The following is a 20,252-nucleotide window of genomic DNA, read 5'->3' as shown; positions in this document are numbered from 1 at the left end:
TACTTAATTATTACAGAAACCTGAACCTTTTTATTGCTAAACAGTAGAAAAACATCTTTGAAAACACACAAACTTTCCTGTTTTAAAACGGTTTGTAAGAGAAAACCTGAAACATTCAAACAGTCCCTGCAGTTAGAGACAACAAACGTATGTGAACGTGAGTTTTTTAAAATTCCTGAATATTTGAAAGTTCACTTCTTCCTCATCTGAGCTTGTTTTTGTTTGGTCTTGGTCTTGGTCTCACATTCTTCCAGAGAAGCCAGTTTCCTCTTCAGCTTTGCATCCACAACCGGACGTCTCCGCTCCTTGTTGGAGCTCTGCCGACTCCTCCTCTGCCGCCTCAGACTGTCCACTGAGGCTGAGGTGTCCTCCTGCTGCTGCGTGTCCCCATCGCTGATCAGTGACTCGTTCCTGTTCCAGACTAGAACCGTCAGGCCTGCGAGTCAACACGATGCGGCTTTAGACAAACAATCCAACATTTTCTCACACTGATTTAAATCAAACCATCAGATAACTGAAAAACTGAAACACTCACCCATTCCAGATCCAATCACATCACCCATGAGATTGAATTTGTTGATCTGGAAATACAAAATTGAAGGTGTTTAGTTTTGGTGTCTTATCGTTTTTCTCTGGTGCTTTTAACACTAGTGAAGTGCCCTATCTAAACATGCCTGTCTGGAATGTTTTTTTTTGCTTGGCCTGTGGTAAAGCTGGTTAAAGCTTCCTTTCTGAAACTATAGTGAACTGCAGTAACGGAGCGACAGCAAGTAAAGACATGCTGCAGGACTTGGAACTCAGAACCCTGAGGCTGCACCACCGCTGCTGCACGAAGCCGTTCGCCTGTTTATTCATAGTTCAGTGAAGCTCGACGCAGTTCGCAGAACCTGAACTGGAGAATGAGTCGTTGTTGAATGGTGAATGTGCCGAATTGTCACAAACACGCTTTTATCACGATGCAGAACGTCACTGATGTTGACGGGTCCCAGCTGCTGCTGCGACGGAGCACTGGTCGCCTGTTTAACCAAAGTTTATGAATATTGAACACATCAGAGGTCCAAATCACATCAAATTCGACACTGCACTTCCTTGGGCCCTTAACAATAAACATGCAAATTGTGAAGTTGAAAGGATGAAGAGGTTCTTAACATATGTGAGCCACAGACAGACAGACAGAGATTTGTGGAATTGGTAAATAGATTGATAGCTGTACTCACAGATTTGATCCCTGACGCCGTGGGGTCGTACAGCTGATACACAAGCTCTGCTGTGTTGGAGTCATAGATGTCGATGGTTCTCTGGTCACCTGAGCAAACACGCTCGTCAGGGTAGCGGCCGGCGACAATCAGGTCGTACACTGGGTGCCATGTTGCCTACAGAACAATTATAAATTTGGTTAGATGGCTGTAACATGAAAATAGATTTTCTATGATAACATGTTGGCTATATGCTCTTTCCATCACTGTGCAGCATTGTCAATATAAAAACTCTCCACAGTGTTTCACAGTGCTTCCATTACATTTGCAAACAGTGTTATTCATTAGTTCGTTAGGAGACACAGAGACACAACACACACAGACGCACACACAGAGACTGAACAAACCTTGATGGGTGTGAGATGCTGAAACTGTCTGTGAGGATGTTGGATGATATGTTGAGGCGTCGACCAATCACTGGACGAGTAGACGCGTATCTCGTCGTACTGATCTGTGGTCAGTAACTTGGAGCAGTCGAACGGATTGAAAACGGCTGCGAGGAGACGACAGAAACAGTTTGGTCAAAATTATTTCTTTACCACCTGATTTGGGCTTAATGGTAAGAAAATCATAGAATTTTATACCAATAATTATAATTAACTACTTTTTTCACTATATTTATTTTGACAACTGGACTGAGGTCCCTTCAAAATTCAGGACATTATAGTTAGATTGGTTTACAGACATATTATGTTGGTTGATCTGTGTATGTACTTTTCATATGTGTATATGAAAACTTATTTTACTGAATAAACAATTCAGAAAAGATGTGCATTTTAAATAATTTATTAGATTTCACTTTGATGTAAAAGTTTATCAAGTTCTATACATTTGGTCGTAGTTGTGCATTTCTGTTTTCTTTATTTATAGTTATTCATAAGGTTTATGGTTAAGCTGTAAATTATCAGGCCTCAATTACATACATACATCTTAGGAATTGTTGCCATTTTTAAAATATATGCATCAGCTGGAAATTTCTTAGTACCTAAAATCAGCATCGGTCCCCCAAAAATCCTGTATAGGTTGGGCTCTAATTATAGTTTTTACTTTTATATGATATATATATTGCATGGATGTCATGTTGTTTGTCAAGAGCCATAAAATATTGCGTGTTGGAAAGGAAGGAAGACCAAACTCAAAGCCAGTGTTACCTGAGTTGACAGCCTTTTCATGAGGCAGGTTGTGCAGGAAACTCTTCTGGTCTTTTATGTTTCTCAGGTCCCAAAGCTTCACCGTGTGGTCAACTGAGGCCGTCGCCAACAACCAGTCACATCTGGTGTTGAACTCTGCATGGGTCACTTTGGCTTTGTGCAACTTGTTGCTGAAAATCTACGATGTTGAACAAACAGAAAACCTGTTAATCTCGTCCTTGTTATTTGCTCTGATTCGTCTCAGTTATCTCTTAGCACTTTAATTATGAAGTTAAATGACACACACCTTTTGTCCATCCAATCCGAGGAGTAACAGCTGTCCCATATTGTCTCCTGTCACAAGCATCTGCCTGCTCACGGACACATCGACACAGCAGTACCAGTAACTGTGTAAGACAAACAGGAACAAGGTGAATTCACATGATATGACAGCGTAAAAACTAATAAGTTTAATAAAATAATCAAGTTTTTCACTGGGTAGAAAACTGATGATACAGTAGAGAAAATGTACTGGTCAAAATTATTAAAAACTTTTTTTAGAGAAATATTTCTCTAAATTAATAACAGATAAACTTAAAGAATTGTGTTGACATTACGGAAAAACTGTGATATAAGTCAGCATCAAATGAACAAAACAGTATCTCTCTTGTCTTGGCATCAGTCTTCTTTAGAGTTTCTCTCACCAAACGTTGTGGTGATCGTGGCCACAGTGTTGAGTTGTGGACAGTGTGGTGGGCGCGAGGCCCTCAAAGCTCTGCATGGTCAGTGTTCCCTCCCCAGAGGCCACGTACACTCTGGAGGAGTCTGTGGGGCAAAACTTCATCCCTCCGATAAAGTCCCCTGCACCGTTCTGTGCACACAAACACAAATGCCAGCCGATCACAGGGCAGTAATCAGCACCATCGCCCACATGCTCAGTGCTAAACCAATAGGGGCCACCTGAGAAGAAGACTGATGCCAGACTGATGAACTATGAACTAGAACTATGTTTTAATTCGTATTTTATTCAGTCTTACTTCCGTATGTCCGTGTTGGCAAACACTGTGAGAGTTGTCCCATTGAAATCTCGAAGTGCGGTCGTACCCCCCATAGACGATATGAACAGTTGAGTGGGATTTAACTGGTTAAACCTCATGTCTGTAACTGAGTCTCCAACCCCCATCTAAGAAAACCAATAGAAGTTTGAAGTCACATAAACCGAAATGAAACAGTTTAGAGTGAAAATGTAATTATTTGTTGGCCTCCAGCGTTAAAAGGCAAATTTTAAAACTAGATAAACACTGTTTATCATTCAAGCATCAGGTGAAACAATCCTCACCAGCTTACAGTAAACTCACCCCCTGAATAAAAGTTTTTTTCGTGGGGACCTCATAGTCCCACAGATGAATGTCTCCACCCTTGGAGCCCACGGCCAGAGTGGTGCGGTGAACGGGATTCCACTCCAGACAGGTGATCCTGCGGTCGAAGGGGCTGGTGGAGCTGTGAAAATGATACGACGATAGCGAGCGAATGAACGGCTCCTGGAGACACTGAAAGAGAAATGAATGTAAAGCTGCTCATTGACAATATCATTTATATTTAAAGACTTACAATATACACCTGACTGATGACTTGACCTTGTACAAAAGGTAGGAGTGGCTCTGACGCCAGGTAAAGTTAACACATGTTAATGTTAGTAATTCATGTTTTTTTAATACTTCCGGGTATTCATTTTTGTTCCTGTTGGCTGCTTTTCTTTCCATCTATCTCCTAAATTTAGAATTTGTGGCAGATCTGTTGCTTTGGATCATATGAAATTGAATAGGTGAACCTAATAAAGTGGCCAAGAAGAGTGAGTTTTCTAGAAATTTTTAGATGACAAAGTATTTTTTGGAAAGTCCACTGAGTTTCCATTATTCATATCTAAGGGTGTAATAGTAGTTATACCTCTTGGAGTATTGTGTGTTTAGTTTTTTGGTTGACTTGTTTGTTTGTAAGCAAGATTACACAAAGACTACAGGACTGATACTACAAATCTGGGTGGAAGGATGTTGTATGGGTCAAAGGAGAATCCATTACATTTTGGTGCCGATCCCGATCAGAGGGCGTTCAGATTCACTTTTGTAACATTGTGTTTTTCATAATTTTACTTGATTTCCTCTGAGAATAATTCATGAAACCAGATGAAACCAATCAGACATGTTTAAAGGACTGATATTTAGGTGTGTGTGCAGATCAAAATTAAAATCTGGATCTAATGTGGTTTCATAAGGGGACTGTTGGACCTTGGCAGAGATATGTCCTCTGCTTAGTGTTATTCTAGTCAAAAATCCCCACTGAGTTTCCTTTACTGACATGTATTTGTAATATATGGATTTATTTCATATTAGTGTCAGTATGTGATGTCTGTGCAGCATATTTGTGACTTGCAGATGTCCCACCTGTCTCATCTGTGAGTGGAGACTCTGTCCCAGGGTGTTCTTATAAATGTAGTGCAGGATGCTCCCGTGCACGCCTCTCCTCTGGACTCCTGCAGACTTGAGGGGAGGGGGTCCTGCAATAACAACACACAATCTTAACTGTCACGAGAGGAGTGTCGCTCACATGTATTACATCTGTATCTGTACTTTCAGAGCTGCACACCTGCTTTAGATGTTTCTCCATCTTTCTTGTCTCGTCGTGTTCTGGAGAGAGACGGAGCAGACTTCTCCGCGGGTCTCTTCTTTCCTTTCCCCTTGGATTTAGATGCCTCTGAGTCCGCAGCTCTTCTTTTCATTTCCCCTCCTAGAAAACACGACCCTGGTTGTACAGCGCTACACACACACACACACACACAGGGAGCTTTTCGATCGTTAATCCACCAGTTCCTATCTGTGGTGTTCAGTGCCGCGGTGTGAAAGCAGGAACTTCAGTGTTTGCATAACGCAGCGCTACACGTGAGGATGTTAATGGCTGAAAATGTTTTGTAACTCTTGTTACAGCCCGTGGCCTCTAGGTGGCAGTGGTTATCTACCAACACATCTTAGTGGGCGCCATGTTTGGTGTTCAGGTAGGACTACAACTGACGTCAGGACAGCTTTTACTTGAGGTGATTTATTTATGACATTATGACACTAATGGAGAGTGAGGAACCAATAAAAGGTTATCAGAAGAAATTATAACTGATTACATTAATAAATAATGAAGAAAGATATTTATACTTTTCCTTTAACCATTGTAAACACTACTACTACTACTACTAATAATAATAATCATAATCATAATCATAATAATCCTAATCATAAGAAGAAGTAGATGATGATAAATGTATTTGAAGTTTCTTTAGGAGTACATATAATGAAACATGATGTATTAAGTGCTGGTGAGTACCAGTTGCCGTAACTACTTTTACTCTAGTTTAATTCAAGACCTGATCACATGATAAGCTCACAAATAACAATTATATCAAAAATAACAAATTGGAATAATAACAATCTAGATGACTTGTAGGCAACTTCAAAAATAAACCGAACCTACATTTAAAAACAAAAACAAAAACATAACTGATGAAACTTGCAGTTGTTATTGTTTGTTGTTGTTGGCCTGGTTTCTGAGTACTTCTGTTTCACTTTATCTGATGAGCGTCGACACATCCGACATCTTTGTAGTTTCAATAGAAGTGTCGGAAGTGAAACGGAAGCGGAAACTCGTATTTGGTGTAGTGAAATCTGATTGGCTGATGCCGGTTCGTTTTGAAAACGTCCCGTGATTTGAGGCGGAGGGAAAATTTAAACCTGTAGCAACAGAACCGGTAGAAAAACACAACAAGCAGCGGATCACAATGAACAGACAAGCGTGAGTAAACCTTTACTGTTTTTAATCTGTCTTTTCAGAAACATGTTCACACACGAGCTCGCTAGTGACTCGAGTGTTTTATTCACAGTTTACGAGCTTGTAAAGACAATACAAACAAGGTTAACTAGCTTAGCTCGTATCGTTAGCCGGGGGCTAACTGGCATTTTAGCCAGTGGCTTTGAAAAATGCTATCTCCAGCGTATCTCCGGGTAATAAAGACCCCATTAGCTTTTGTTCAATGTCCCTAAGAAGCATTAAAGCTTTTTTAAATGTCTTAATGAATTAATGAATTAATGAATGTTAAACTGAACGTTTCTCGTGTCTGCTGCAGACAGTGATGATGGTTTCTGTGTGTAACTCATAGGTGTAAATGTAGAATCCATGTGTTCAAACAATAGTGTGGTTTTCGTGACTGGGTATTTTACTGGAAGGGCCTATTTATGTATTAAAATACTCAAAATAATAAATGAAAACATAAAACGATCTTTTAAAAAACTTACCATGGCTACTTTACTTTATTAATGAATAAATATAATTCTTCATTGTTATTGTTTGTTTAGTTTATGAAAGTCAATATTAGTACATAAATGGTTGAAACCCTCCCACTGCCTATGTAGAGGACTTCAAATTGCTTTCCTTGAACTTCCATCAGTCCAAAACTGAAAACTGAACTGTAAATAAATGTGATATTTTGATTTCAGGAAAGGAAGAACCCCCCGCAAGCCTCCGAGAAACCCTCCCAGCAGCCAGAAGGACCCAGTTGGTGTGAGTGTCAATGAGATGTTAAAAAATTTACTTACAATGCAAACTACAGCTTTCATTACATTTGTGAGATGATTAGTGAGTGTTATGCTAGTTGTAGTTTTAAGTTAAAGCTTGTAAACGATTGTATATTAATTATCCAAAAGTTGCAATGATGGAAAAAATCACTACGTCCCCCTGGAGTACATTTAACAGAACTTCTTACTCAGGTGTACTGTCGTGTACGTCCTCTGGGTGTGGAGGATGAGGAGTGCTGCATCGAGGTTATCAGCAGCTCCACCATCCAACTGCATGCCCCCGAAGGCTTCAAAACAAACCGCAATGGAGAGTACAAAGAGGTAACGATACCATGTACCTGGAGTCGTTTTTGTTCCCCATTTTATACAAGTACAAACACTTTTATTTGTCATATATATTTGTCATAATTTACTGTCTAATGTAGATTTCAATTATTACTGCGAGTATTATGTATAACGCAGCTTTTTGTATGTGATTCACAGACAACGAGAACAATATATAATGCCAGCCTCATTCTTCAATGTATTGAATTATACAAGTCTCTCTCATTTGCTTTTCCAGACACAGTATTCCTTCAAAAAAGTCTTTGGAGTTTCTATATCTCAGATGGAGTTGTTTGAGCATGTGGCCAAACCTCTTGTTGACGACCTCATCCATGGAAAAAATGGTAAGAACAAAGGCACACAGATTTTATTTTAAAAGCAACAGAAAAGCTGTATTTATAGTCTGAACAGCACTTCAGATTGTCATTTAGAGTTTGCAACACTTCCCACCACACCTCTTTGGTTTTGGTCTGTGTCCAACCATTGTCTGTAAATTTCTGAAACTGATGATCCAACATTCACTGCACGTTGGATCATCACTGAGAAATCTGAGCTGTCGTCCAAGTTTTTTGTGTCTCTCCATCTTCCATCATGGCCAGTTTTTTACTCTGCCTTTCAGTAAAAGTGAAAACACATTTGATGTCTGATGTGATCAGACAGCACATAATAACACGCTTTCAGAGACCACAGCTGCAGCCCTCTGCCTGATTTGCTCAAGAATTGTTCAGCTTGTAGACATAATAATGGGGAGCTGATTTTTTTGATTGATTGTTGCAGGACTGCTCTTCACTTATGGCGTGACAGGAAGCGGAAAGACGTTTACCATGACTGGCTCTCCAGGCCAGGGTGGACTTCTACCTCGCTCACTCGATATGATCTTCAACAGTATAGGCCCGTACCAGACAAAAAGATATGTAAGAGAGTAGTACTCAAGAACGCGTTGATCCATCTTTTTAAGCCACATAATTTGATTAAAGTTGATGAAATCTGTACATGTATTTATCTAATTCCTCCCGTTAATTCAGGTTTTTAAGACAGATGATAAAAATGGAATGGAGATCCAGAATGAAGTTGATGCTTTGTTGGAGCGGCAAAGACGGGACAACAACTTGCCTGCTCCTAAAACAACTTCCTCCAGGTAAGTCTGTACCCTGGAAAACAGCAGTGAACTGCCATAATGTAATGTTTTTCAATATAATATGATGTGTAACATGTAATTCACAACTTTCATTTCAGACAAAAAGTTGATCCTGAAATTGCTGACATGATTAAGCCGGAGGAGGCTTATAAAACTGAAGGTGTGGACGAGGACAGCAGCTACAGTGTCTTTGTCTCCTACGTAGAAATCTACAACAACTACATCTACGATCTCCTGGAGGAAACTCAGGAAGATGTTATCAAGCCAAAGTGAGTTCAGAAAGCGTAAACTGAACGGAATATAATTCAGAAATGTGTATATTTAGTCAGCATCATGTTTTTAACTGTTAAGAACTGTCAGGTTTTGAGAGGTGATTCTTTTATGTCAGAGTAGCTGGACGATGCAATTGTTATCTTTTCTTTTTACCAGGTGGAATGGTGGAGGCACACCTGTGCGCCAGAACACTGAGTTCATGTATGTGACCAGTGAACACTCATATCAGAGTAGAAGCCTGATTTAGATTAACTTTCCCTATTACACACAAATATAGTGTAAATGAAATATTGTCAACACTGGAGACAAACATACAGATGTGTTCTGTATGGTTTTGGTTATTCCTTGTAGTCGAAGAACCAAACAAAACTGTTGACAACTAAGAAGTTACTAAAACATAGGGCAGTGTATTGTTTGAATTATTTTCTCTATTCAAATTCTGACAACCAGTGTCAATAACAAATCCTTTATCTAGGTAACTTAATTTTATTTCTGCATCATTTGCAAAACTAAAATCCAAGCAATGTCAGGCCAATTTAACTAAATCTATACCTAAGTATATTTAGGCAGAATGCCAAATATTCTTTGGTTCAAGTCTATTCATGATGAGGATCTTTCTCTTTTTTTTGTAACTGTAAACTGATTATATTAAAGATCTTGGAAGTTGATGGACGAACAAGTAATCCAAAGATGTCACCTGATGTCATTTAATGATAACTGAGTCAAATTGAAAAATTTGAAACAAATGGTCAGATAAAAGAGATGTGAAAGAGTAAGAATCTGACAAAGCATTAATGCCAGATGTCTGTAACAATATCAAAAACTTAATATTACTGACACATTCAAAAAGTATAAATATATCAATACTCGGCCCTAACCGAAAGTTGAATGACAGAGCTGCTCATTGTCAGTTACACCAGGTCATGTCTCCAGTGTTGATGAGCATTTCTTCACTTCTAAAAAATCATCAGAATACCCCCCTGCTGCTCATAGTCTTGTTATGGCAAAGCCCCTGAATGTCTTTAAACCTGCTGTCTGTTGCTTCTAATGTCGCTTAATGATTTGAACTGTCTGATTACTTCCTCTGGCTGTACCCAAGCAGTAGTATACCCCATTCTGCTGTTTCCAACCCCAAATCTGCTGCATGAAAAACGCAGTTTTGTTTTTTCAGTGACTAACACATATTTTCTCACTGTAGACCACCTCAGTCTAAAATCCTCAGAGAGGATCAGAATCACAACATGTACGTGGCTGGTTGTATGGAAGTCGAAGTCAAGTCTGCTGAGGAGACGTTTCAAGTGTTCTGGAGAGGTAACGTCTGCATTTACACATGAACGGGGTCAGATTTAAGGGAAGAAGGGAAACACTGCACTGATGACCGTAGATGTGACTGACCTGGTATTTCTGGCCTCCGGGTCGGTTCTGACCAGGAAATGACTTCAGTTAATCTTCTCTCTGAGCAACAGCCTAAAAAAGTTAAGTAGTTGAATTGCATATGAAGATGCATTATGTGATCAACGCATTCTATACAGTATGAAAGGCCCTGTTCACACCTGGTATTAATATCCGTCTGGAGAGATCCAATCACAAGTGGACAGCGCTAAGCCAATCACTTCACACCTGACATTAGATTGAAACAATCCTCTGTGCACAGTTCTACAAATAAGTTTATTAATTTGTAATGGTCCCAAAATAGAAAATGTATATTTGGTGGTCTGTTTTGATATTGTGGTGGAGGCCACAAATAAATCAATGTATTGGCAAAAACAGAAGTGGACCAATATTTTCAGTTCATTATGAAACTGTAGTGGGTCAGAGGAAGTCCGTCGAGTACATTCTTTCAGTGAGACCCATGGCACATATGCGTTTACACGGTTTAAAGAGTGACCACATGCGTCCCAGACCACCTCTGACTGGTCTGAGTGATCAGGTCTCAAATACGTCATGTATGAATTTCTTAGTGTCTTGCATTTAACTTGGTGAACTCTGCAGAAAAGCCTCATATGGTTGACATTTTGCCTCTACCATGTTTCTACAGGTCAGAAGAAGAGAAAGGTTGCTAACACCCGGCTAAACAGAGAGTCCAGCCGCTCCCACAGTGTGTTCATTATTAAACTGGCTCAGGCTCCTCTCGATGCAGATGGTGACAACATCCTCCAGGTGAGTTCAAATTTAAACTGAACTTTTTCTAGAGTTGACTGCAGCTCTGTTTTAATATTTTAGATAAATTAAAAGCACTGGTGATAGTCTAAGAATTGAAAAAAAACGTTTGTTTGTCAGGATACGAACCAGGTGACTGTCAGTCAGCTGTGCCTGGTGGACTTGGCAGGAAGTGAGCGCACTGGAAGGACGGGGGCAGAAGGCACTCGTATCCGTGAAGCAGGTTTGTTGAGCTGAACATTAAAGGGATAATTCACTCTATCTACTCACCACTATGACGATGGAGAGGTCGGTGAAGCGTTTGAGTCCACAAAACACTTTTGGAGTTTCAGGGCTAAACCGCGTTGCAGCCAAATCCAATACGAGTAAATGGTGAACACTTCTTCAAACGTAAAAAAAATAACATAACATGCCTCCATACTTCTCCTGTGGTGTCATCCAAGTGTCTGTAAGCCCCGACAATCAAATTTGTCTTTAAACGGCGTAATTCATTTTGGATACATGTCTGCGGACTCAAACACTTCACCCACCCCTCCTTTGGCATAGTGGTGAGTGGATAATGAGTGAATTTTCTTTTTTGGGTGAACAATCCCTTAAAGAATAGGTTGTAATATTAGCTGAGTGGTCATGTGATATTTAACAACAACCTCCACTTGCAGGAAACATCAATCAGTCTCTGCTGAATCTGCGAACATGCATTGAAATACTTCGAGAGAACCAGATGTGTGGCACAAACAGGGTATGAGTTGCCACACTGAAGCTGAACACTCATTTTATTCACTGATGGACCATCTAGGTAATATAAGTTTTCTCTTACAGATGGTCCCTTACAGAGACTCTAAAGTAACCCATCTGTTCAAGAACTACTTTGATGGAGAGGGAAAAGTCAGAATGGTTGTTAATGTTAATCCCAAGGCTGACGACTACGAGGAAACCCTGGTAGGCTCATCCCACATTTGACTGTCTCATTTACTCTTTTAAAGAAAGACGTTTTTTTTGCCTGACACACAAATGGTGCTCTGCTTGTGCAGCTGGTGATGCGGTTTGCAGAGATGACGCAGGAGGTGGAGGTGGCTCGGCCAGCAGACAGGCCCATCTGGGGCTTCACTCCGGGCCGTCGTCACAGAAACCAGGCCTTCAAGGATGAACTCTCTCGCAAACTGGAAGAGCGCGGTGGCCCGCTAGAAAGAGGTAATGGTCCTAATGGTCTTAAGTCAAATGCTAAACAAGACTGGTTATTTATGAGACTCTTGTGGTCAAAGATGACCAAGCACATTGAATGTAGTCCTCTAATTGCAGTCAAAATTGTAACAGAATGCTGTTCATTGTATTTAATTAAGTTTGGGCATATTTGAAAATAAGTAATCTATGGAATGTGTTGACTCTGTTTCTGCAGATTTGCCCTCTGCTATAAACCACCTGGTGTCCAGTCTCCCACCTCTGCCCTCCTCTGAGGTGACCGACCCTCATGACGACATCACCCTGCCCAGGCTGATTGAAGCTCTGCAGAACAGACACAGGATCAGACAGATGATGATTGAGGAGTACAACAAAGCAGGTGTCTCCTCATTTTACCTCAACTTGTGGCTTTGACGGTTCAGGTTTACCCAGTTAGATTTGTTATCGTAGCTGACATTTTGTCTCCACATTGTTTTAGCCAATATGATGAAGTCTACGCTTCAGAACATGGACAGCAACCTCATGTCCAAAGACAGCTTTATTCATGAACTAAATGGCAGACTGATGGAGAAAGACAAAGTCGTCCAATCCAACAAGGCAGAGATCGAACGCTTGGAGAAGAAAAACAAGTTGCTAGAACACAAGGTGAGAAACCTCATTTAAACCTCGGTGCTTGTTTATTTATAATAGTTTCTCACATGTCTGACATGCTTCTGTTCCAGTTTGACATCCTGCAGAAAACAACTAAGACCTATGAGGTCGACAAGCGCTCACTGCAGCAGGAGCTGGAAACCAGAGAGCAGAGGCTGCAGAGGGAGCTGACTGAGAAGCGACGCATGGAGCAGCGCCTTCATGGTGTCGTCTCAGACACTCAGCATAAATGGGAGAAAGAATGTGTGAGTTGGTCCTCTTACAACACAGATCTAGCACTCTTTGTTTATTTGTTTAGAAACTTCACATTCCTCATCTTTCCCAGTCGTCATGTATGTATTTTATGCCTCTGGCTGCGCAGGAGAGACGCGTCAATGCGAAGCAGATGGAGATGCAGAACAAGCTCTGGGTGAAAGACGAAAAGCTCAAGCAGCTCAAGGCCATCGTGACAGAGGGCAAGACTCCAGGTCGTCCTGATCCTCCAGGTCGTCCTGATCCTCCACCACGTCAGACACAGCCTCATCCTCAGCGCCCTTCCAGAGACGAGCGTCTTCCTGCAAAGAGATCGGCCTCACCTTCACCTCTCCCTGTATGTTGATTTGACTGATGCGCTCGGTATTAATCATTGTTGAATGACATGGGAGCTATAGTTTGAAATATTTCTGTGTGCACTAATACACAACACTGAACATAACTAATCCTAACCCAATAACAGCTGCATGTCACAAAAATACTCAGTTTAAGGAAAAAGTGTTTTGACTTGAAGAAAAAACGATGTCATGAATTCATTTGACTAGTTGAGCTTTGAAGATAACTTTCGGTCTCAACCAAAATGCCACCTAGTCCTCAGTTCCTCACAAAGGTAGAATGAAGGCAGTGCACTTTACTAACATCTATGGTAACATGTGGTTTCTGTGTCTCCATTACTAACTCAATCTAACTAACCCTTTGCCTTTGTGCAGTCTTGCTACTTGGTTCCCCATTTCCCAGTTGATTCTCCTCATGTCAGCCCTGTGCCACGGTCTCAGCATTTCACTACCACTAGATTTGAAGAGTCAGAGACGGACCCAAGACCAACCTCTCCCCTCCCCAGAAACAGTAGCCCTTTGTTGATGACTAGCTGCTTCTCCTCTCAAGACAGCAGGCAGGGTTACTCTTCACCTAGTACGCCCACAAGAACACAGTCTCCAGCAGGCCCTTCAGTGAGCCAGGCCAAGAGGAGAGCTCTGTGTTCGGCTAGGGAGGTGGAAGAAGCCCACTCCCCACCCCCTACGCTTGATATAGACCTAATGCTGACAAACTACAGGGTCAGTGATTTGGCCACAGGCAGCAGCATGAAGTTGTAGAATGATAACTGGTTTCTCTCATCACGTTTTTTAAGTATTGTGCAGATTTCTCTCATTATCAAGTGGAAAATTTAACACAGTTTCTGCAATTTGGATTCCTACAAGTTTCGTCAGTCATTTACCAGTTTCATGACATGATTGTGAAGTTTTTAGGAAATCATTTGATCAAGGTGCATGATTCCCCCCCCACCCTGCCCCCTCTAATGTTGGTTCACCTGTTGATCTGAATAGACGACGACGCCAGTGCGCCTGCACCGTCGCTCCCGCTCTGCTGGTGGGGAGAAGTGGGTAGATCATAAACCTGCATCCAGCCTGGACCTGGGTACAGTTCTGCAGCCCGTCATCCCCAATGCTATTCAGGTGTCTACACCCAGTGAGAAGGCCCTGTCGAAGTGCGACAGGTACGTGTTAACACATCAGGAGATAGCCTCTGATGGCGAGATCAGGACCAAACTGATTAAGGTAAGCTTTTCACTGGTTTCTGCTTTTAATAGCAAATTATTTGCCTGTTAATTGCTATTTTATTCTTTTTAGTCAGTCAAACATCATGGTCATACTAGCTGTTTTCTTTTGAGGGAACTAGCAAATGACCAGGAAAACTGGTTGTACGATCAGCTGATGATTTTTAAACTGGTTCTGGGACATGAAGATGATGTCCCCACTCTTCAGCATGCATGTGAAGTCCCTCCTAAATATTGCTTACAATATTTGGCAGATTGTCTTTTTGCAGTGGATAAAAACGAAAAATAGTTTTCTTTGGTTTTTGTCCACAAAATATGCAGCTAGTCATTGGTTGCAATCCAGAGACTGTTTTAGACAAATGTCACATAATGCGCTTAACCTGTCTCCCTCACCTCATGTCATCTTTTTTATCAACTGACAGAGGTAACACCAGATAACGTGCATGTTATTTTTTTGTTTTGTTTTTTAGGGTGAGGTGCTTAAAACCAGGGGAGGAGGACAATCTGTCCAGTTCACTGACATCGAGACTCTGAAACAGGAGCTTGCCACAGTCCCTGGGTAGCTGCTCACTGCAGATTAATAGCTGTTGATTAACCAGATGTTACAGAATAATGTTTAACATCTTTGTCACTGTTTGTCTCGGAAGACGCAAGAGGAAATCTTCAGAAGGCACTTCAGGCAACGACGATCGATCAGATGGAGCTTGGACTGATGTGGAGACAAGGGTAAGAGGATAATATTGATAAGTCTCCATTAGCTACTATTGCATTTGTGTCTGGGTTTAGAAAGATGGATTAATGAGATGAACAAAACTTTGCATAATTTTGGAAGGATAAATGTGGCCAGCCCACATCCAGATGTGTCGTGTAATGTAGAATTCTTTACAAGATTGAATAAAATGTAATAGTAAGTGTTTCTAACATTTAGAATTGAACAAACCATGAGAAACTGCTATTTGATGTGAGGAGGATCTTCTCTATAATCCTCCCAGGCCTGTTAAAGTAGCACTCTTACATTACACAAGCACTGTGGGCATAAACAATAGCATTTATAATCATGTGTTGTTACTAATGCATCATCCAGTTGCAGACTCATTCATGTAGATGTACTAATGTTTCAAATTATATTTGGTTACCAATTTGTCTTTTCTGTTCAGTGTGCTGTGGGGATGGAGATGAGGGCCGGATCAAACATGGGTCCAGGTTTGGAGCATCAGGGAATCACCAAGTAAGTATTTCCTGATACAGATACTTTAGTTTTCCTTTACAACACAAAGTAGAGAGTTTCTCATAAAACTCTGTTCCCTCTCACAGGCGCAGAAAACCCTGAACGCAGCTCGATGCTCCAATGATCACTCCACCCCTCTATATCCTCTCCTGGCTGTTGTGCAATAGTCTATACCTTTTTATATTTAGCTCGTGATATTTAAACATTTTCCATGCCTTTTATATATGCAGAAGTGTGTAAACATGAGTCACCAAAGCTTTTTTGTAAAATATTTTATATGTTGTATTTGAACCAATAGAAAACAAGTGCTACTTTATTTGATCAAGGACAGTGGCAGATATTTAGTCACTGGCTGATGAGTCTTTGCATATGTGTGTGTGATGTGGTCACTTTTGTTATTTGGCACATAAATTGTGATTGTGAAGCTGCCATGACTCTGTTCTTTGCTACATGTGGTTTCTGTCTCTTGATTGATCTTGAAGTTTGAAAAATCCAGTTCTTTGTGATTTGTTTTCCTAATATATAAAACTGTCATCTCTGTACATTCGGGAATAAAATTCCTTCCAAGCACCATTCTGTTGTGTAGGCGTATATACAAACACCAGGATGCAACATTGTTCTGAACGCTAGATGGCAGCAGAGGATAGCAGTACATTATGAATCTTAAACATGGGCTCAGTAGCTTTGCCGGAATAACAGGCAGTTGATGACCTGCAGCAATAAGAAGAGATCCCTCATTGGACCGTCTTCTTTATGTGATTAGAATGAGAAATGTTAATGTAATGAATGTTTACGAAGAATAGCAGATTTTTATTTGTTGCAAGGAATATGGAACAAGAAATAATTTTGTGATGCAATCCTTATTGGTGAGCAGCGTTATTAGGCGAAAAAAGTGGCGACTACACTCTTATTTAGAGGTTTACTGTTGAAGTGGAGCTCTCCTGTGCCTAGATTGTAGCGATATTCTCTGTCATATATAAACAAATTCTGCATTCAATTACTTTGCTGAAATTGTTTTCCTGTGCTCATGCTTGATTAGATATTCATTATGTTAAACAAGAAGCCTTGTATATAAACCCATATTAAATTTGTGTGGTTGGCTGCTATGAGGAAGTGTCAGCTAGATCCCCGACACTGAAATGTCAGTATGTCCTGGCATCCAACGTTTTGTGGTTCTCTGCTTAATTTTGTTCATAATTATTATCATTACAGTAAAAGTAGCAATATTACCCATAAATGATTTCTTAAGGTTAGGCATTCATACGAAACCAATGAGAAATGTTGAGAATAGGATCATAATATTACATCATTTTAGAGGGTGGATATCAGAAGATCAGCCTGTCGTCTGCGTTAAAATTAAGAATGTGGAGCAGCTTGTTAAGGGGTTAGGGTTATTTAAGTAAAGGGATCACAAATGACAAAATAATTATGTCTCAGCACCACACGTAACAGGACTTTGAAAACAATATGGAAGAAACTGTCTTTTCTGAAGAAAAAACTACACAGATTTGGAGGAAATTGCCTCTTTTGTGGAGTTGGTTAGTTCTGTGGGATATTCAAGGCGGTTTTGTCGTTTCTTAGGTAACAGTGAGATTGGTAATGAAGAATCTGTATCCAGAAGGACTGGAGCACAGGTTCTACTTGCTGCTTTGTTTTGTGAATAGATTTTTCCTTTATTCTCATAAGAACTTTTTTTCTCTAAACCTAAGATTTTTTTGTTTAAATATGTGGCCCTAATCCTCTATGGTTTTCATAATAACTTTCGTAGAGTGAGCAGCTGATAGTGGTCCAGTCATCCAAGCTTTGAGTAGACAGTTGAAATCTCATCCACCACCAGTCTGGCTGGCTTTCAATTGGAAAGCACTGGAGAGTGACTAACATGGAGCCTCTTGGAGAGGGTCAAGAGTCCAGAGCAACCAGTGGCCATTAAATTCACTCCTATGAGATATTGAGTGCTTTGCTTTTTGACCAGCCTCTGTTTGATGTGCTGCACCACACTATTATCCCCAGCTTCTCACTGCGAGCCCTCCACAAGCGAGCAGCACGGGCATTATGAAGATGTTATTATGGAGCTGCTGTCGAGCCTCTGATCAACATTACCAGACTCAAAGAGACACTTGAGGGAAATAAATGAAAACTGCACACAAAGGTGAGCACGAGGCACAATCCAAGGCTTAAAGACAACAGCGCTCACTCATCCAGCCGCTCAGGAAGAATACATCATTCTACAATTCAGGAGTTCAGGCTCATGATTATGCAACGTGCCGCTTATCAGTGATATTAAACTTGCTGGAGGGAATTCTGATGTTCTACTCAAATGCACACAGTCAATTAGACCATCTCATATTTTAAAAGAGCGAGCATAATTGCAATGTTTTATTGACTCTTTGCTTGAATGACTCTGATTAAGAGGTCTTGCGCTGCCTTTCCGCACAGGCAGGAGGAAATCATTTTCACTTCAATTTATGATGCTAATGAGGGGCATTTTACCTCTTTCATTCACAATAACACTGTCCACTATTTTACATTTCAAATAATCAGTTTAAGCTTTATCTGATTATTATATTTTCTACTTTCATAACATTAAAAAAACAAGTGTTGAACATAACATAAGTTGATATGGTGAACTTGTTAGAAAACAGATGCCTGTGTAAACATCCTGCGGACACAGATCATCAGTATTCATTTGCCGTTAGTTCAACAGTCGTCTGTTTTTAGCTCTGTTTAGTGTCTTTAAGTAGCTCTAAAGTAGCCATTCTGTTATGATAAATTTGACTTGAGCCGCAGGGTCATGACCTCTCTGTGCTTACATGATTTACATGCTGTGCTGAGTCCAGCTGTGAAATGCGGGCATGAGTTTAAATAGGTGTGATGAAAGTGTAACCCTATCCTGCAGCGCTCTATACTTGGCTCTGTACTTGGCTGTTGCATCTGAGTGGTGATGGCGGTTTCAGTTGCTTCCAGAGCAGCACCATATCAACTGAGCGGTTGGTGATTGGTGAAGGGCACATCGAAGCCAGGGCTCCGATCCCAGCCACAGCTGTCCTTTAAATCAGAGCCCATTACGAGGGGTTTCTGCCGTCTCTTAGTGCAGACAATAACAATCCTTGACAATGAGTCAATTAGGGGGAAACACGAGTAAATACTGCATGAGAGCAGAGCTATTCCAAAGCAAAGCTCAGAGCAGGAGCTGTGCGCTACATCTTCATATGTCAAGGCCGTGGCTGTCTGCCAGCTAAACGTGTCGGGCCAGAAAGATATGCGAATGCAGATGAGTGTTGACAGCCAGTCAATTGTCATTCAGCCCATCTCCCAGCCTCTTGGGACTCGTCTAGTCTTTTCTTTTTTTGTGGAGCTCCTCTTCACTGCTTGCTCACCTCACGCTCCTGTGCCTTAATGCATGCTAACACGCACAGTGGCGGCACAAGGCTCCGTGTTCAGTTTTAATAAGAAGTAAAAGCTCCCTCGCTCACTTTTCTGCCGGTGCTGTTGTGACGAGCAGATGGGTCAAAGAGCCACAGACTCTCAGAGACCCCCGAAGGTTTAGTTGTTTTTTTAGCTGTTTAGAAGCATACTGAATGAGAATTGCTCTGACCCTTAGGCACCTGTGATTAGTTGTTCAGAACACCTCATCCCATCTGCTGCCTCCTCCTCCTGCTCTGCTTTTAGGTCTATATTACCTCACTTACACCAAACTTTGCGGGTATACGCGGGTTTCTTAAATGTGAGTTCAGATCTTTTCCCACGGTGCATCATGTTCGATATCACAAGCATGCTAGAAGCTGAGAAGCTCTCTCACCTCGCTGTCTTGCATCTTGCGCGATATGAAGAAAAATAAAAAAAATCCCTGTTGCACATGATATGAAAGATGTAAAAAAATATTAAGTGCACAAAACTTTGTTTTTTTACACACCAACGGCCGGTGCATTATTTCCCAACTGATTCACTCTCACCTGCCGTCTTGCCAAAATAGCGCATTCACCTGGGTGTCACGTTTCCATCAGTGCCGATTAAAAACCGTGTCTACTGCAGAGACATTTGACCCGGGAGCGACTGCTGATTGAATCCGTTTCCATTGCAGACAAAAGCCAGATGTTAGTGGGTGTTAGTGGGTTTTTCACCAGTGGAAACGGGGCGATCAGAAGGGACATATCTCACCTTCATGATTTCTTACTTTATGTAGTTGCTGGGTTTTTTTCTTCCAAAAATGACTTCAACAGATGTTAGAGCCGTTTCTAGGTATTTTATTTCCTTGTGTCAAAGTTATGATATCGAGCTCAACTTGTAATGAGGAACCCATTTGTCTATGGGCTTGTTGCTGTGGTTACACACCAACACAGAGAGTCGACCTCTGACAAACAAAATTTGGGTCATGACTGACTTCTTATTGAAAGTATTGGAAGCCATTGTTGTGGAGGCTCATTATAGCCAAATTGGGCTGAATAGTGTTTTTTCCTGTCCGTCTTTGTTCTTGGCAGCCCACTAAGTGTTTG

At 41.0% G+C, this 20,252-nt stretch overlaps 2 protein-coding genes and 1 non-coding gene across 7 annotated transcripts; 2 read left to right on the top strand and 1 right to left on the bottom strand.

The window, feature by feature from the left end:
• Positions 1-11: 11 nt before the first annotated feature.
• On the bottom strand, positions 12-19,752 carry ddb2 (damage-specific DNA binding protein 2). 2 transcript variants are annotated; one of them, XM_034588588.1, is made up of 11 exons: positions 19,713-19,752; positions 5,030-5,170; positions 4,828-4,940; positions 3,745-3,936; positions 3,091-3,257; positions 2,694-2,793; positions 2,408-2,585; positions 1,604-1,749; positions 1,218-1,373; positions 536-581; positions 12-436 (listed from the first exon to the last, which is right to left on the bottom strand). In XM_034588588.1, the coding sequence occupies exons 1-11, from the start codon at positions 19,735-19,737 to the stop codon at positions 192-194; spliced, it is 1,509 nt and encodes a 502-aa protein (XP_034444479.1). In that variant the 5' UTR covers positions 19,738-19,752; the 3' UTR covers positions 12-191. The 2 variants fall into 2 exon arrangements, with proteins under 2 accessions (XP_034444479.1, XP_034444480.1); XM_034588589.1 differs by lacking the exon at positions 3,091-3,257 and adding an exon at positions 3,424-3,569 and having other exon boundaries at positions 192-436.
• On the top strand, positions 6,019-16,338 carry kif23 (kinesin family member 23). Of its 4 annotated transcripts, XM_034588583.1 has the most exons (24): positions 6,019-6,220; positions 6,922-6,985; positions 7,192-7,320; positions 7,562-7,667; positions 8,101-8,237; positions 8,349-8,461; positions 8,560-8,730; positions 8,891-8,935; positions 9,933-10,045; positions 10,773-10,894; positions 11,015-11,117; positions 11,554-11,633; positions 11,714-11,833; positions 11,926-12,085; positions 12,291-12,452; positions 12,552-12,718; positions 12,796-12,969; positions 13,086-13,313; positions 13,687-14,031; positions 14,302-14,532; positions 15,002-15,090; positions 15,179-15,257; positions 15,689-15,759; positions 15,846-16,338. In XM_034588583.1, exons 1-24 carry the CDS (start codon positions 6,207-6,209, stop codon positions 15,859-15,861), a joined length of 3,039 nt encoding a protein of 1,012 aa, XP_034444474.1. In that variant the 5' UTR covers positions 6,019-6,206; the 3' UTR covers positions 15,862-16,338. The 4 variants fall into 4 exon arrangements, with proteins under 4 accessions (XP_034444474.1, XP_034444475.1, XP_034444478.1 ...); XM_034588584.1 differs by lacking the exon at positions 8,891-8,935 and having other exon boundaries at positions 6,170-6,220; positions 15,846-16,331; XM_034588586.1 differs by lacking the exon at positions 13,687-14,031 and having other exon boundaries at positions 6,207-6,220.
• Positions 10,101-10,197, top strand: LOC117763921. The gene has a single exon (XR_004614275.1). It is a non-coding gene; the product is annotated as a Z30 small nucleolar RNA (small nucleolar RNA).
• Positions 19,753-20,252: the final 500 nt, after the last annotated feature.

This window comes from Hippoglossus hippoglossus, chromosome 6 (assembly GCF_009819705.1).
Source record: "Hippoglossus hippoglossus isolate fHipHip1 chromosome 6, fHipHip1.pri, whole genome shotgun sequence".
Lineage (NCBI taxonomy): Eukaryota > Metazoa > Chordata > Actinopteri > Pleuronectiformes > Pleuronectidae > Hippoglossus > Hippoglossus hippoglossus.
This window is presented reverse-complemented; position numbering and strand designations above follow the sequence as displayed.